At 40.2% G+C, this 16,417-nt stretch overlaps 1 protein-coding gene across 2 annotated transcripts; it reads right to left on the bottom strand.

The window, feature by feature from the left end:
* Positions 1-543: 543 nt before the first annotated feature.
* On the bottom strand, positions 544-9,754 carry LOC124072484 (protein delta homolog 1). 2 transcript variants are annotated; one of them, XM_046413946.1, is made up of 7 exons: positions 9,269-9,754; positions 9,121-9,135; positions 8,696-8,778; positions 8,419-8,482; positions 7,777-7,907; positions 6,852-6,993; positions 544-2,097 (listed from the first exon to the last, which is right to left on the bottom strand). In XM_046413946.1, exons 3-7 carry the CDS (start codon positions 8,745-8,747, stop codon positions 1,308-1,310), a joined length of 1,179 nt encoding a protein of 392 aa, XP_046269902.1. In that variant the 5' UTR covers positions 8,748-8,778; positions 9,121-9,135; positions 9,269-9,754; the 3' UTR covers positions 544-1,307. The 2 variants fall into 2 exon arrangements, with proteins under 2 accessions (XP_046269902.1, XP_046269903.1); XM_046413947.1 differs by lacking the exon at positions 9,121-9,135.
* Between the last annotated feature and the right edge of the window lie 6,663 nt (positions 9,755-16,417).

Here is a 16,417-nt window from a genome sequence, read left to right as displayed (position 1 = left end):
GGAATATTTTCCACATGTTTACTGGGTAACAGACAATTGTTTTTTCCTGTTTGAAGTGGGTGACCATCTCATGCGCGATGAAACAAGCCAATAACATTTAACAGATATTACAGTATTGATTTCAGGGCTTGGAGAAGCATGGCGCATGACCTGTTAAATTCCAACGCTGACAGGAAGACGTAGTGTTGGAAGATCAGTCAGAATCTCAGAGAAACTGGAAATGAGATCAGTCTGTTGGCGAGGGTATGAAGATATTCATGGCATGGATGCAAATAGATGATTTTGGAAATATGAAATTGGCATTTCTCGAGGAAGTGTGAAATAACCTGTTCATAACAGAGTGCACATCTACATATAGAACTTTAACACCAACATCTGCAGAGAGAGAGAAAATGGAACTTCCTCCAGGTACATACTGTACAGCAGTGCCTTTAGATGAACTGTAGAGTTGACACTTGCAGGATTTGAAAGTACAGCTGCTTGGGTGGCCTGTAGTAAGAACAAATTACACATTTTAACAGCACATAGAGTACAAACTCACAATGTATTTGTATGCATTTATTAACAAATGGCAAATTCACAGTGTGCTGTATGGAGATGTTAGGTGTTCATTGATCTGCTCATTATTTTCTGAACTGATTATTGTTTGTCTTAAAAAAAAAAATGTCCTGGTAACATATTTTGTAGCTTGTTTTATTCAACCAACAGGCCAAAAAAGATCTTTAGTTAAGTATCACACACGGAGAAAGGCATCAAAACCTCACATGTGAGAAGCTGAACATTTTAAATTTTCAATATGGTTGGGGATTACTTTCCTGTCAGTTGACTAATTGATTAATTGTTGCAGCTCGAGGCAGTCTGAGCACAATTTGTGAATTTAAAAATCAGTGGTGCACACACTCTAATTGCAAACACCGAAAGGACATTGATCTGGGTTGTATCTGCTCTGTTACTGGCAATTTTTTTTCTCTATTTGTAATTTTAATCCCCTTTATTGTATTACAGATCAACTTGAAGAAGTCAAAAATGGCCTTAAGAAATACAACACAATGACATCTTCTTTTTTTTTTATCAGCCATCAAGGGTAGTATATCAACAGTATAATTAAAAATACATTTACAATCCGGCATCATGGATGTCCACCTACTCGAGTAGACTGTACATTCAGATACATTCCAGTGTAGTAAAGTATATCTCGCCATAGTAACACAACTGCACAACAGTCATAGTATTTGTTTCATGATATTTTAAGACACTCATATTAAACTCCTTCCAGAGGGAGAGGGGAAGAGGAAGAGATGATTTCATCAGATGGAGGTGTAGTGTCTCCCAAAGCTGGTGAGTCTAATCTTTTCCGGCAGGATGATGTTAACTGAGTGCTCCTGCTCTTCCTGGCTCGCGCTGCCAGCCTCTTTCAGCAGGTGCTCCCTTTGCTGCCGAACAAGCTGGCTGTACTTGGCATTAGCCAGCCACGTCTCACAGCGGCCAAAAAACACAATGCCTGTAGTGCCCAGGATGACCAGGCAGGTGAGCAGGGCCAGCATGCCAAAGCAGACGAGCTGACCGCGGGTGACGAGGACACCAGGGGAGTGGACCGTCTCCTTCAGGGTGATTTTTAGCAGGTCTCTCTCACGAGGTCTGAGAAGCTTGTGGAAGGTGTGAGCAGGGAGGGAGTAGTGCTGTGGAGTAAGTGCAAAAACTCTGTGGTCCACGGGCCTGGAGCCGACCAGCTTGGACCTGGCCTTCGGCCTGTGAGGCAAAGAACATGTGGGACCCGTAAACCATTTCTGGCAAATGCACCGGAAGGTTCCATCAGGTTGACCAACACATGTGCCCCTGTTGGCGCAGGGCCTGCCGGCGCAGGGCAAGAGAGTGGTGGTGTCATTGCAGGTGAAACCAGTGAAGCCGTGTGGACAGACGCATGTGAAGGCTAGGCCGTGATTTGTACAGTTGCCACCGTTGAGGCAGGGGTTAGGCTGGCAGCTGTCAACGCTGATCTCACAGAAGTCTCCAGAAAATCCAGAGGGACATAAACAGGAAGAGTAGGCTGCTGGGCCATCAGCATCTGTACATGTGCCTCCATTCTGACATGGAGAGCTGGAGGACAGAGAAACAATGTGAATACATAGCAGGGGAAATAAGGTTTCCTGCCTACTGCACAGCCTCACTGCAAGAGATTTCATCCTGTGCTTATAAAGCAGCCACCTGTGAAGCTGCCATAAAACGGGTCCAATTCTATTTTATGATGTTAACAGGAAGTCTACTAGCACTGCTGTTCATAATTGGCGGCGTCCCACAGGGCAGTGTCCTGGGGCCATATTTTTAAAAATCATATATTAATGAATTAAAATCTACCTGTTGCTGCAAGTGCAAACAATGAACCTCCAAATGTGGCGATTTTTAATTTTTCTGAAAAAAACTGAAGACCTGGAAAATAAATTGTCACTTGAAAACAGGGATGTTTTTATGAACTCATAACAAGATTTGGAGATGAATGTTTTTCATGCAGTACGCTGCAACGTGACCCTGATAATGAAAATGTTGCTTTCATTTAGTGATACCCGAGGCCAACTCAAACTAAGAATATCCTGAATTATTAGTTAAAGCAGGTCAGACAGCACTTGCACCAAAAAACCACTGTTAATTATTTAGGGTTGTTTGTAGATATCTGTTCTCAGGGGTGACCATGGCTTTGAAAGCACTTAATTTGTCAAGAGTTTCCCAGAAAAGCAGCGCTGTTAGATGGTGCAACTTTAATTACAGGCACGAGTTCAATGCCACTTCAACAGTGGTGCCACCCTCTGGCACAGCACATCTCAGCAACTCCTGTTTGCAATGTTTTTCCTTTACTTTCTTTTTCTTATGCATGCAATTAAAGAAATGTTAGTCAGTTTGGTAAGTTTTGCTTGGCTCCTTTAATGTTTTTTCTTCCACACTTTTCAATGTGCATCAGAATTACATATTTGCCATCATTTATTGTACACTAAAAATAATTTGATATTATTATATTTAGACTTTTGGTGAAATCACATTGTAATGATGTGATCATATAAAAAAAAAAACAATGTTGTCAGATTTCTAATTAATTTCCAACTAATTTCTTATTATAATCCAAAAATAATAAAATTCACTTTTTTGTTTTATTCTTTGTCAACAATGTTTCCTGTTATAATCCATAACAGTGGAATACAGTCCACCGTATTCAACATGGATATGATTATTTCACATGAAAGTTTGTACACTTTCCAAACTGTAGTACGTGTCTGTATCCCAGCAACAACACAACACAAAAAGTCTGCAACTTATTTTCATTACTGAATAATCAGAGATTTTTTCTTCTTGATTAACTGATTATTATTTTGGTCTATGACATAGAGAAAACCTCTGATTAAGACCCTGGGGTGATGGCTGCGAATTGCTTGTTTTGTCTGAAAAAAACAGCTAAAACTCCAAAATGTTTGGCATTTTTGCTGCGAGAATGTCTTAATTAATCGATTCCAACAACCGCTATTGTTGATTAATTTTCAGATCAACTAATGAATCAGCTAATCATTTCAGCTCTGGAATAATAGTACTGTGATATTGATTTCAGTCTTTTAACAGCAAACAGCATGTAGGTTGTTTTCTGCTGATTAAAAATCTTTGCCAGTAACTGTCATGATCTGCTGTCTCTAAGTCACTGTTTTTTTCTGTTTTTCCCCTGAACGCCTCATCCTTCAGCTCATTATCACCTCAATCAGCCTCACTGCTCTCACCTGTTCTCCACACAGGTTACAAAGGCAACCCCTGCCCATCTCTCATTTTCAGATTGTTCCTCCTCTCTGCATGACTCTTCAGCTCTGTATTCCTGTTTGCCCTGCCAGTTGCTAACCCTGCCTGCTTCCATTTTTCCCTCCTGCCTTCTCATTTGTTAAAGTAGACTCTGATTTTTTTTCCCTTTGTTTTTTGAAGAAGGAGTTTTTTGTTGTAACTTTATTTTTTCGCTGAAGAGATTTTTGGTTTTGGACTTTTGTGGAGGTTTTATTTAGTAAGAAGGATTTTTTTCGTTGTGGCTAAAGTTTTGCTGAAAAGGATTTTTGTTGTTTAACCTTTCAGTGGACTCCTTGACCAGCCCTGCTCCCTGCCTCAGCAAAGCCTCCTTTAACTAATTAATAAAGTTTTTTGCTCTTTACTGTCTTTGTCCTGTGTGTTGCACTTGGGTCCATATACTCCCTGGTTTCAGTAACTAGATCTAAACATAGTCTTAGCTTTGCGTGTTCCTGCACCCACATGGGTAGCATATCTGATCAATGCCGTCACGCTACACGCACGTGTTCTGATGAAAACCTGCGATAGAAATAATCAATATCTCTGATAGCAGCTCATGTAATTACACAAGTCCATAACATTCTGTCTCTCCAAGTCAAAAGAATAATTGCTTTGGTATACTTTTCAGACGTCTCTGGTGTCTCATAGAGGAGCTGATTAATGAAACTTCATGCAGGCTCTTTAATGGAGATGAATTCTCCTGGCATACCAGAGAATCACCACTTGTCCAATTGCGAAAATATAATAAGACTCAAATGATTTGAGGGGGATGACGGGGAGAGCTTTCAATTCACTGACACAGAGCTGCAGGCTATTGAATTTTAGGTGTGTTCAAGTCAATAACAAGGCTGCCTGACGGAGAACAAACACGGTAGCGCTCAGAGTCTGAAGGCTGTGTCAGCTATCCGTGTCCCCAGAGAAGCTTTCATATGTATCTGACAGGCAGGAGGAGGATTCCTCCACAGATCAGCCCTGTCTGTAATCCAGCCATGGAAAAGGCACGTCAAAGACGGGTGTACTGATTTCTAGAGCTTAAAGGGATGATCTGCTGCTGTTTTTGTTGTGGATGTTTGGTTATTGTTGTTGAGTTTTGCTTAAAAGCATACAAGAATTTTTTTTCTTGTTGTTCAGAATTTTTGTATGAAAAAGGCTGCATTCAGTGATTCTGTCAGACCTCGACTGTGTGCCGACGCCGGTACTTTGAAGGACACAACACAATGATGGTGGGCCTTTCAGAGGACCTGAAGGCCTGACTGAATCTTTGTCTCGTTTCCCCAAATGAGGACAAAACTAATGACGCTCTCAGGTGTCACAAAGTTCACAAATAAGCAGTGTAGTTAATATTCCGCTACCGTTGTTTGCATTCTGTAGAGCTTTCTTACAGTAAGCGGTTAGTTTCATGTGATATATCTATCAGCAATTTATCACCACCTGAAGGTAAATAAAGTGATTCCCAGCAATATGTGAAACAGGGACTGTCTGAATGTATCATTGAATTATGGTCTTTGGAGCAGCAGAATGTGGGACACTGACAGATCCTCCAAATAACAGCAAAGATGGCTGAATTTCTGGTCACATGCTAAAAAGAGAAGCGTTTGAAATGTGACAGCCTTATGCATTCAGTTTTGAAATGATGATTTTAATACATGCAGCCCTTGAGCTGGGATGCAGCTTATGATGCTGTCCAGGTACACAGTTGTCTGTTACGATAAATATGGCTGCTGATTTATTTATGACAGCTGGAAGCCGGAGAAATAATTTTCTGAAATTCCCTCTTTTTGCATCGCATGATTCTGACTCCCCTGGAGAGAAAGCGTTTGGCATGGAGGCAGCATTTATGCCTGCAGGAAGATTTCATTGTTTTCCCTATGTTAGCAGAGTTGCACTTTGCTTTTACTGCTTTGCATTGCTGACCCAAAGAAAAGGCTGAAAGGTTAAAAAAAATCACTTTAAGTTACTGCACCCGCATAATGCTAAGGTTACACTGTTGCTTTTCACATTAAATTTCATTTTACATGGACCAGCTTCATTTTTGAATCTTGTCAGTACTGATGATCTTAAAATGTCTATAGATGACATTTGCATAATCACACTGTATTCAATGACAGCATAAAAACAATGTTACAGAGTGAAAGCATTACTCCTGAGAATTATCACATGAATCTCTCTACGGTGAGTTTCAGCTCATTGTTCAGCTGCCACTCTTTGATTTTGGTTCACTCTCATCATTTTCATAGTGTCATTTTCAGCTGCAGCAGGCAGCTGTTTTTAAGGAAAAACCTCCAGAAACTATTTCTGTATACTACAGAACAGAAGCTAAAAAAAATTGGACTAGCATTCATCAAGCAGAAGCACAACTTCAAATGGCTAACAAGCTTGCCACATCAACTTTAAAGGTATTATACCGCATCAACAGTGTGTTTCTAAGTTGTTTTTATTGCCCCCAGGTGGCCAAAAAAAAAAAAAAAAAATCCTTTCAAAATATTCGCCTTGAACTGAGTCACTGTAGCTTTGGTTCCAAGTTACATCAAGTACATGTACCTGATGAAAGGGTTTTTTTTTTCTTAGCTCTGCAGTAACACAGAACTACAAGCCAGGAAAGTCAGTTCTCAGAGAAAAACTGAATTTCCGACTAGAAATAAATGAGCTGGGGCCCCGTTCAAGAGGGGTTTTACTTCACAGGGTTGGAAACTTTCCAGGTATGCTCATTTTTGTGGAAGGATTGTATAAAAGCAAACATTTCTTCTTGTCTTACAAATGTGCAAACACCCTCTTGCCAGTTACAAGTCACAACAACCAAACTGGCTACATTGTGTGCAGTCAGGAAAACTAACCGCCCACCAACAGAAGCTACGCGTACACTTGCCAGAGTGTGAGGTTGTTTTGATTGCCTGCCTTGGCCACACGGAGAGGCCTGAATACATTGCACCATGTATTGATTATTGCACCTAATGATAAACAAATCAAGATAAGGCTGTAAAGCATCTGGCTATTCCTTTATTTCAAAGAGAAACTGGAAAAAAAGAAAGAAAAGATGCTGGTACCCATTTGTGAGACAAAGTCCTCTCTTCAGGTGGCAGTTTTCACCCATGTAGCCATGCGGACAGATGCACAGGTATCCCCCCTCTCCTGTCTCTATGCAGGTGGCATTGCCAGCGCAAGTCGTGGATGAGCACAGGCGAGTATCTGTTGTTCAAACCAAAAAAAAAAAAAAAATAAAAATAAAAAATACATGCTGTTTTTAGATCTTGTGCTCTCTTTCTCCCTCTCTCCTCCTCTGTCTCCGTTTTTCCCTCTCGCCTTTGTTTCCACTCTCTCGCTCGCATTCACACCGCAGCATCTTGTCACCAAGAACAAAACTGAGAACATAACCAACCACACACAAGCAAGCAGCTCATATGCTGCAACAGAACAAGAGATGTACTGCGTGCACTGATAAGGAGGTCAAACTGAGCCAGAAGCCAAAAAAAACTTCTTCTTTTATTCTTCCTTCTTTGTTTCCTCTTTTGCTTGAGGGGCAGAAAGTAATTTTTATGCGATAATGCTGATTGTAGATACCAGGGGGATTTTTTTTTACTGAAGTGCTTAATTTAAAACCTAGGTGTCCAAAATGGAAATGTCACTTTTTAACATTTAAATTTTCACAGCCACATGCATCACTGTGTTGCGGTTATTACCTTGTTCAAGACCACAAAAGAGGAAGCTTGTAAGGCAGTCATTTTGCAACATTAGCTTTCATCATTGACCCAGTTTTTTTTTTTTCCATAATGATTTTTTTGTCCAACTGCCCGTCTAAAAATACAACTAGCTGCATTCTACAGACAATGGCTTCATTTGGTGGCAATCTGTGCATCCCTGAGGCTTCGTGACTCACCCTAACCTCTGGTATGGAAGTGTTAGGAGGCAGATAGAGATGTGTGTGTGTGTGTGTGTGTGTGTGTGGGGAGGGGGGAGCTTAATGAGACTCACCTTGGTCGCACAGGCTGCCCACCCAGCCCTCCTCGCAGACACACTGCCATGCCTTCTCACATGTGCCGTGCAGGCAGCCGGGGAAGGGCACGCACTGGTCACAGTTCTCTCCTTGCCACCCGGGTTTGCACCTGAGAGAGGAGGAAAATGGAACAATCCTGAGCTATAAATACACCACCCACAGAGCTTTACAGTCCTGCTCTTGTCCCCATAATGTCTGCATGCTTATTTTCTTTCCGTAAAGTAAAAGTCCCTCTTGATTATCCGGTAATTGGTTAAATTCCCTAAATACTAACAGTGATAAGACTTGGTTGAAGAGTAAATGTACCAGCCAGGAAAAATGTTTCAAACTGGACAAGCTTTGTTAAGCAAAAGCTTTAGGGTTATCTGTTACAATAGCAAAGCAAAGGATGATTTGGCAGTTGACTGAACGCAGTACAAGCGCCAAACAAATCTAGACCAAAAATATAATAGTGGGAAAAACAAAACAAAACAAAACAGAAGGTTTCAGTTGGCTGGCTTACGATTGCATTTCTCATAGGGAAGAACAATTGCAGCTCCAGTGATTTATGGAAATAAGGTTGCTAAACCCCAGTGGGAATAGGCTATCATCCACACAGGAATCTGAGGTCGCTTTAGTACCTGCACTTCCCTGGCTTCTCACAAAACCCATTTTCTGTATTGCACCTTGCGCTGCATTCCCAACCTTTGAGACAAAAAGAAAGGGACAACAGCGTGTTGGCTTCAGAAAATAAATACAAAAAGAAAAACACATAAAACATTCAGAGGAATAAAATATTCATCCGTCCATGCAGAGAGTCGGCTTAAAAGAGTTTTTTTTTTTTTAAAAAATAAATTCAAATCAATTCTGCTCGTGTGTGTCATATGTCTCAGCGGACTAATCAAAATGTCAGATTACCTTTGGCGATGCCTGTCACGACCACAATTAAGACCACCGCTGTGAAATGCATCGTAATTCGTTAAAAGACCCCTCTCTTTGTCCTGCAAAATAAAAAGCAGGTTAAGTCGCCAGTGGAGCTCTCTGTGTGTGTGTGTGTGTGTGTGTGAGGAAGCGACGTATATCCAAAAGAGATCTCATTACTCAAAAGTTCATTTGAAGAAAACAAACATTAAATGGAAAAAATCGTGAGGGTTTGCTTTACAAACATGGCACATTTTGCATGGAGCTCTCAGGCAGGCGTATGGTTCACTGTTAGAGCACAGGAGTTTCAAAATTACTATAAGGGTATCATAATGAAAATCATTCCCACTGCAAATCCAAATATTACTGAAAAAAATCTGGTCCCCTTTCTTTGTTTTCAGAACACAAGCTAACTGACGCACCTGAACCATATGCGTCTGCTTCCAGAGGTATCCGTTACGCACAAGCAGAAAAAGAGAAAAAGCCAGTTCATTCCAAAATCATCACATCTTTCATGTCAAAACCCTCATCAACTTACATTATCTGGTGCCATCCAGAAAATGACCTTACCTATGTCGCCCCGGCGCCTCGATTCCAGGTGAGTTGGCTCATATTTGATTTGACTTCTTTAAAAAAAAAAATAAAATAAAAATCCAAGCGTCGAGCTGTTGAAAGTGACACAGGTGCACCAGCGGTCCGGCTGCTGGAGGAGGACCTGGACGTTTTGACGGGACTGCTGCATCGTGCATAGTCCCAGTGCACCACGCTCCTCCCACCTAAAAGAGGGAGAATGTGCTCACCAGTCTGACTCCCCCCCAGAGAGAAATCCTATAGCTGGAGAGTTACAGAGCACATTAGGTGCCTCTTATGTCACAGGAATGAATCCATTGGGAAAAAAGTTATTTCTATGGAAGTAAAAGAGTCCCTGTAGGCTATTAACTCTTCAAGTGGAGCTGTTTTTATCTGCTTATTTCCTAGTTTTTGGTTCACAATCCAATTAAAGTTCTGTTAATCTGAGTGGAGGAAATATTCAGATTTTTTTACTTAAGTAAAAGTAGCAGTACTACAATGCATAATAGGCCAGTCTGTTACAAGTAGAAGAAATACTGCCAGCTACGTTAGGTTATTAAAGTATTGAAATTAAAAGTGTGCATAATGCATCTGAATCACCCTTTTATATGTTACACTATAGCATTGTGTGATATTATATGCCTAGTTTGTGTTACTGTTGTAGATGATTAAGATTAATCGTAGATTCTTAATCGATAACAATTCGTTTATAAAGATGATTGTATGTTTTGTTTGAAAGTCTAACCTAACTAATAAAAATTATTTTCAGATTTGTGAAGTGGACTGCAACATTTGCCTTAAAAACGCAGTATAGAGTAGCAGGAATTGCACATACATAAGCAATAATACCTCAAAATTGTACATTAAGTAACATCCCACCACTTCGAGCAAAAGCATGCAACATAAAAACATAAGTCATCTAAGATTTCTTATGTATTTCTTTCAAAGAAGAAGTCATTTTGAAATAATATTGACTGACTTACACACTACCTACCTGTCATACATAATAATGGCCTATTCTATTCTTAGGCTCCTTATTGCTGTCCACAGTCTCCCCTCATCCTTCCCAAGGGCAGACAATGGTATTTTCCTTGCCATGAAGTATGTGATTTATAGTGTGAGGGCCTAATTATGAGTTCCACTTTCCTCAGACATTATTAGATCGGCAATAAAGATTTTGAAAATGGCCACGCAACTATCATGGGAAATCTACTGCTCTCTTTACATGCAGCAGTATAACATGCAACTTGTGTCTTGTGCAGGATCTGCAGGAGTTAGCGAGAGAAAACCAGGGCAAATGTGTTTCATTGCTGGGTGTATGATAAATGACAGCACAGATAAACCCTCATATTTCCACATATTATCAGTTTTCCATCTTTTCTCAAAGATGTTCTGTTTTTCAGATATATCATCGTGAGCAGACAGTTGTGGATAAAACAGGTGTGTGAGTTTGCAGTCTAGACAGCGATAGCACAAGGGATCCATACATGAATGCAAATAAGCAGCAAATCAATTTTTTTTTTCATTTGAATGGGCGTAAAGACGGTACAAAGAATCTCCCTTTTCAATAAAATTTCTTTCAGCATTTGCCAGAGAAGGACAGAGACAAGGACACAAATACATGTATGTTATAAACAGACCAGTCATGAGCAGATGAGTGGAGGAGAAATGGATAGGTCTCCTCAGAACTGATATAATCTTTTTGAGATCTCCGCTCTCATATCCACCCCCCAGTTCAGCTTGGCTCGTCTGTTTATTTCCAAACCTCCAGAGATGGAGCTTATAGCCAGGGCATTACATTACAGCAGCAATGTCATTCCCTGCCACAGATCCACATCATTCAGTCCTCTTTTAATGAAATGTCTGAGGTTTGTATGTACTTTATTAAAGTGAAGGAGTCATCCATTGATTTTTTTTTTCCCTCCTAGTACTGATTTCATCTGCTATCCGATCTTTTATCTGCTCCAGCAGTTCAGAGTGCTCCAGGTATAAATTGGATCTGAGGATATGAGTGTGCATGTGTCTGTGTTTTGTGTCTTTTATGACATACAACTGTTCTGCATGCATTGGTGTATACATGCTTTGTTTTTGAATTAAAGTTCCAGTGTGAAGGATTTAGGTGGATCTGTTGGCAGAAATAGAAATTATTATTCATAATCATCTTCTCATTAGTGTATAACAACCTGAGAATAAGAATCGGTGTGTTTTTGTTACCTTAGAATTAGTCCTTCAACCGCCACTGAGAGTCCGCCATGTTGTTTCACTTTTATCCTTTCAACTTTTTAGCAACCAGGGTAGGTTCCCCTACAACTTTTAATCCTGCGCACTGGATTTCTGATGTGTCCATTAGAGCTGAGACGCTTAGTTTATTGACCAATCGATTGACTTAAATTTGTTTAAAAAATTTCTTAATCAGCAAAGAACTGACAGCCAAGTGACAATGGTGCTTTGAGCTAATGCTAACATTAATGTGCTAACATGCTCACAATGACTCCGCTAACACGGTGACAGAGGTAATGTTTCCATGTTCTCCATCTTAGTTTAGCATGTTAGCATGTTAGCATTTGATTATTAGGAGTAAACACAAAGACACCCACAGCTAACGGGAAAAGAAGTATTGGACAAATCAAAAATTTGGCCTGGCAGTTGAGTAAGTTAAAAAGTTACAGAGTTGTTAAATTTCATCAAGCAGGGGAACATGAACTTTATCAATTGAAATCCATCTAATAGATGGTGAGATATTTTGTTTTTGAATTTGATCCTTAAAGTGGTGCTTGAAGAAGAATTATGGGCTCATCAAAAATAAATAAATAAATAAAAATCATCTGTTAAGCATGCAACAATACACCCGTAACGTTGAGATAGTTCATTCTGGCTGGACTAAAGTGGTGGCCCTATGGACCCAGATCGCCGTTCCCAGAGCCAGGCCGCTAGTGTCCCCAGCTGCAGCCTCTCAAACGTGCTGGTTTTCATGAAAGCAAACTGATTGTTAATCAGACAAAACAAGCAATCTGAGTATGTCAGCTTGGGTCTGATGGTTACTTCTCACTATCTTTTTTTTTCTGTCTTGTTTTGTTAACTAAGTAGTAGATGAATTATTCAAGACAACAATCAAGAGATGTATCAATAATTCAGTAATAAGCAGCTCTTGTGTCTGTCTGCTTCTGCGTGACAAGTGAAGTTTAAATCTAACCGTGGTCAGACCTCATTTCCACTAATTATGCATCTGCAGGGAAGGGGCATTTCACCCTGATCTCAGTAATTCAGAGTCTCATTTCTAATCTCTGTGAAGGTTATTCACACGCTGAGCAGCTTCCCCCCTCTACACAGGTGAGGAAATATTAGAAGCCATGGAGGAACAGTTAAATCAGCGTATTACCAGTGTAGATTATTTCATTTCAAGTCCACTGGAGATTGGAAATGATTTCATCTGGATTCTCAGCACGCACATGAAATGTGGAAATGTGGAAAAGTCTATCAACACAATTTAAAATCTGATTAAAGAAATCCCCATTCAGTGGACATATACGAATCATGCTGGTGGGTTTTGATACAGATCATTTCATTCAAACTCTGAGGTGGCACGTGTTGGTTTGCAGGAAATTAATCTTGAGTATTGAATTCTAAACACAATTAGCTGCATAATAACACGTGGTGTGGCGGCCCAGTTTCTCCCTGTCCGTTAGGCAGATCATTAGGATGCATCATTAGACAGGAGATCACGCCAGGTGGATCTCAGTATGGGATTCACTTACAGACAAGATGTACAACAGTAAATGTGCCACTTCACAGGTTTATGTGCAGCACACGGACAAATGCACATGTGCATTAAAGGGCAAAAATGTATATAAATTGGTTGCAACATCTGGTTACACTTTCGATTACAACCCATATATTGTGGTGTGAATATTTTGTATGAAGGGAACTGAACACCTATTAGCAGGTACAGGGGAAGATGTACGGATTAAGTTGGAAATAAATGAGCAATTGGAGGTGGGTGCAGGGTTGTTGAGAAATAAATGACAACATAATTACTTTTTATATTACCCAGTACATATTAGCTCCAGGGAACCAACAGACTTTTACAACTGCTATGAATATGAGTCAAACTTATAGACTTGCTGCACTATACTTTCTTCCACCAGAGTTTGTTTCCTAAGTGAAAGTAGATTGTTTATAATGCGATGTGACAGGATCTTCTTCTCTGACGTGAGTTATGACTGAGAGGTGGGTCTGACACCGGACCCCAAAACTACATTACGGCTTCCCAGTATTTTATCATCATTTTGAAATCATGCACATCACTGTTTTTTAGCTACTGCTACAGATGTACATCTCCCTTCCCAAGTTTAACCAAATGTTTCGTTTCCCAGCAACAATAATGTACACCACATTACTGTACATACTCAATCTGATTTTTTTTAACAACTTAGATTCTCAAAGAAAGTTCTTTTTTAAGTGAATGACACCATAACTAATTTCAGTGTGATGTTGGCACCGTTGCTACAGTTTCCCTACCCAGTAATGTTAGTACTGTTCCAAACAAATTCAGTGTAATTCATTTCTAATCACCTCTTAAACACAAAGTTGTTACCTTTTTATAACCCAACCTCCAGTCTCTTATATATTTCTATTTGCCCCAGTATACTTTTACAGTAAGTATTTTATTGGCACCACATGTGAAATAAATAAATAACTAATGAGCAGTCATTTTAAGTGTCGCTAAACATCTTTTACTGATATGAGGATTATAGCCGTTGGAAGAATTAAAGATGAACTGTGTAAAAGACCTGAAACTACTGTGCTGCTGAATCAGACAGAGCGTGTAGCGCCTTGTAGTTGATAGACGGAGGCAATTTTTTCAGTCAGTTTGGTCTCTTGACACCAGTTTTCATTGTCATGAAGATTTCATAAAGCCCCATGATTGCATGATAGTGTCATTATGGTAGCTTCAGTCGTCCTGTCTCTGCGGGCAGGCGGACAGAGAGTGGAGATGTTTGTGTGTGTGTGTGTGTGAGACATGGAGGCTAATTCTTCTTCCATTCTGAACTTCCAAAGACATGCAGTAATTAGTCACAAAGGAGAAACCTGCGTCCGCCTTCGGGGATGATTGGCTTATTTAATTGCACGGCTAGGTGAAAGGTGAAAGATAACCAGTCGCTATCACTTCCTCTGTGATTTGGCTCCTCATTTCTTTCTTTTCTACAGAATGAGCTCCAGTACATAAGCTTCAACAGCTGGGATAACTTTGATTACCAGACAGGATACAGCAGATATTTTATCTCCTTGAATGAGCCCCTTAGGTGGTTCAACAAATGCTACATTGCTCTTATGTACAAAACACGTCGGCTCATGAGAGATGCTCTTAGAGCCAAACGACAATAACAGCATACACACCACAGTCCAGGTGCACTTGGATAATACATCATTTTCTTTATTGTCAGCATGCTGAGGAGAGAAAAAAAATACTTTTTCTTCCTAGCCTGAGTACTCCTGCAGAAATCTGGGATAGAGGCTGGAAACACATCTCTCTCTTTCATATATACCAATTATATGGAAGGTGGAGCAGACACGATCCGTCTCCCACTGACTGGCGGCTTACCCTGCACTTTTCCTGGCTGCATCCTGAGGGCTAACTGCTCCGCAGCACCAACTTCCAGGAGTGTCGGCAGATCTTAAAGCACTTTCAACTCCGGCTTTCATGTTTGTACAAAATCTTCTCTCAAATATTCTCGAATTAGAACTATGCTGAAAGGAATTTTAAAGGGCAAATTATTAGCCTGAGTATTAGCCTCATTTGGAGTTCCTGCATGAATTAGCCATTAAGAAGTCAAATGGCAGCAAACTGATAGTGCTGATGGCAATTTAGAGGACTCAACAGCTGTCTGAAGGCAGTGAGTCATTTAATTGTCACACACTGATGTCTGGGTTCACGCTGGATGGTTGATGTCATGTAATGCCAGTTAATTTTCCTGCTGTCTTGTTAATCTCTATGTCCTCTAATCAACAATACAAACTAGAACCAAGCAAAGTCACCCCCTTTTCTTTTTCTTTTTCTTTTTGCTTGAATTTATTTCAGCTTACTCACTCCTCCTCTGTTCTTGTAGGACTTATTGTGTATGATACTGTTTTGCACTGGTGTTACATCAACTTGCTGCTTGATTCTGTGCAGAAAAGGGTGTGATTAATCTTTTTTTCTTAATGTCCTTTTTTTAGCCTCTCTCAGAACAAACTGCTCCTCCAGCCATAAACTGGAAAATGAGTAGACAAGCTTTGGTTTTCTGATGCAACTCTTCCCTTAATCTTTGGCCATTTAAAATCAAAAAGTAACCTTGCACTTCAAATAGGACCACATGGTTCTTGGGCTTTTGAGTATCCTTTAACAGGTCAGGGATTAAGGGTGCTCCATTGATCGCTGTTGTGTTGCTTAGTATATTCTGTCCAGAGTGTCTAATGTAGGAATTTAGATTTGATAATAACCTCAAGCAACCTTTTCAGCCAGAAGCTTCTCCTCTCCAGTATTTCCGTAATGAATTTTACTACATTTTACTAAAGGAGAACCATTTCAAAATTGGCAGCCTCATTGTTTTTATTGTTTTAATCATGTTTAATGCAAAATAGCTATGTAGCCTCTCAGCGTTGCCACTGTTAAAACTGTCCAATCACTTCATTGTATTGATTGCAACAAATCAGTGTCTGGCCTTTATGGCTGCACAAACAGCATCTATCTGATGTATAAAACCCACATAATCACCAACAGCGATCTGCAGGAGGCAGGAGCTAAATGATGATATTTGTGGAATATGCCATCTGCTCAGATGCGAGCCATGTGTAGAGATGTTAACTAAATTTCATTAATGGAGATAGTGCCATCGTTATCTCCATAGCAACTGTAGCCTCCCTTTGTGGAGGAGGCACTAAGGTCGTGGAGGAAGCAGATGGACAAGACTGATAGTGTGAGAGGAAAGGAGAGTCAAAGAGGGAGAAAGATTGAGGCAGGATAGGGAAGAAAGAAAAAAGTGAGGGAAAACTGCAAATGTAGGGGAATGACTTCACCTGACGCCATTTGCCATGTTCACCTGATGCCAGTTATTCTGGTCTCGTTACCACGGTAACAGGAGGATGATGCTGTCTTTTTGGGTGTGTTGC

The sequence above is a fragment of the Scatophagus argus genome, chromosome 15 (genome assembly GCF_020382885.2).
Source record: "Scatophagus argus isolate fScaArg1 chromosome 15, fScaArg1.pri, whole genome shotgun sequence".
Taxonomy (NCBI): Eukaryota; Metazoa; Chordata; class Actinopteri; family Scatophagidae; genus Scatophagus; species Scatophagus argus.
The sequence above is the reverse complement of the archived record's forward strand: the minus strand, read 5'-3'. Positions and strand labels throughout refer to the sequence as shown.

Coding starts and splice junctions, on each gene's coding strand:
- LOC124072484 (XM_046413946.1), bottom strand. CDS start 8,747: ATGCATTTCACAGCGGTGGTCTTAATTGTGGTCGTGACAGGCATCGCC. Junction 6,994..7,776: donor GGGCAGCCTGTGCGACCAAG/GTGAGTCTCATT, acceptor TTTGAACAACAG/ATACTCGCCTGTGCTCATCC. Junction 2,098..6,851: donor GGACTTTGTCTCACAAATGG/GTACCAGCATCT, acceptor TCTGTCCTCCAG/CTCTCCATGTCAGAATGGAG.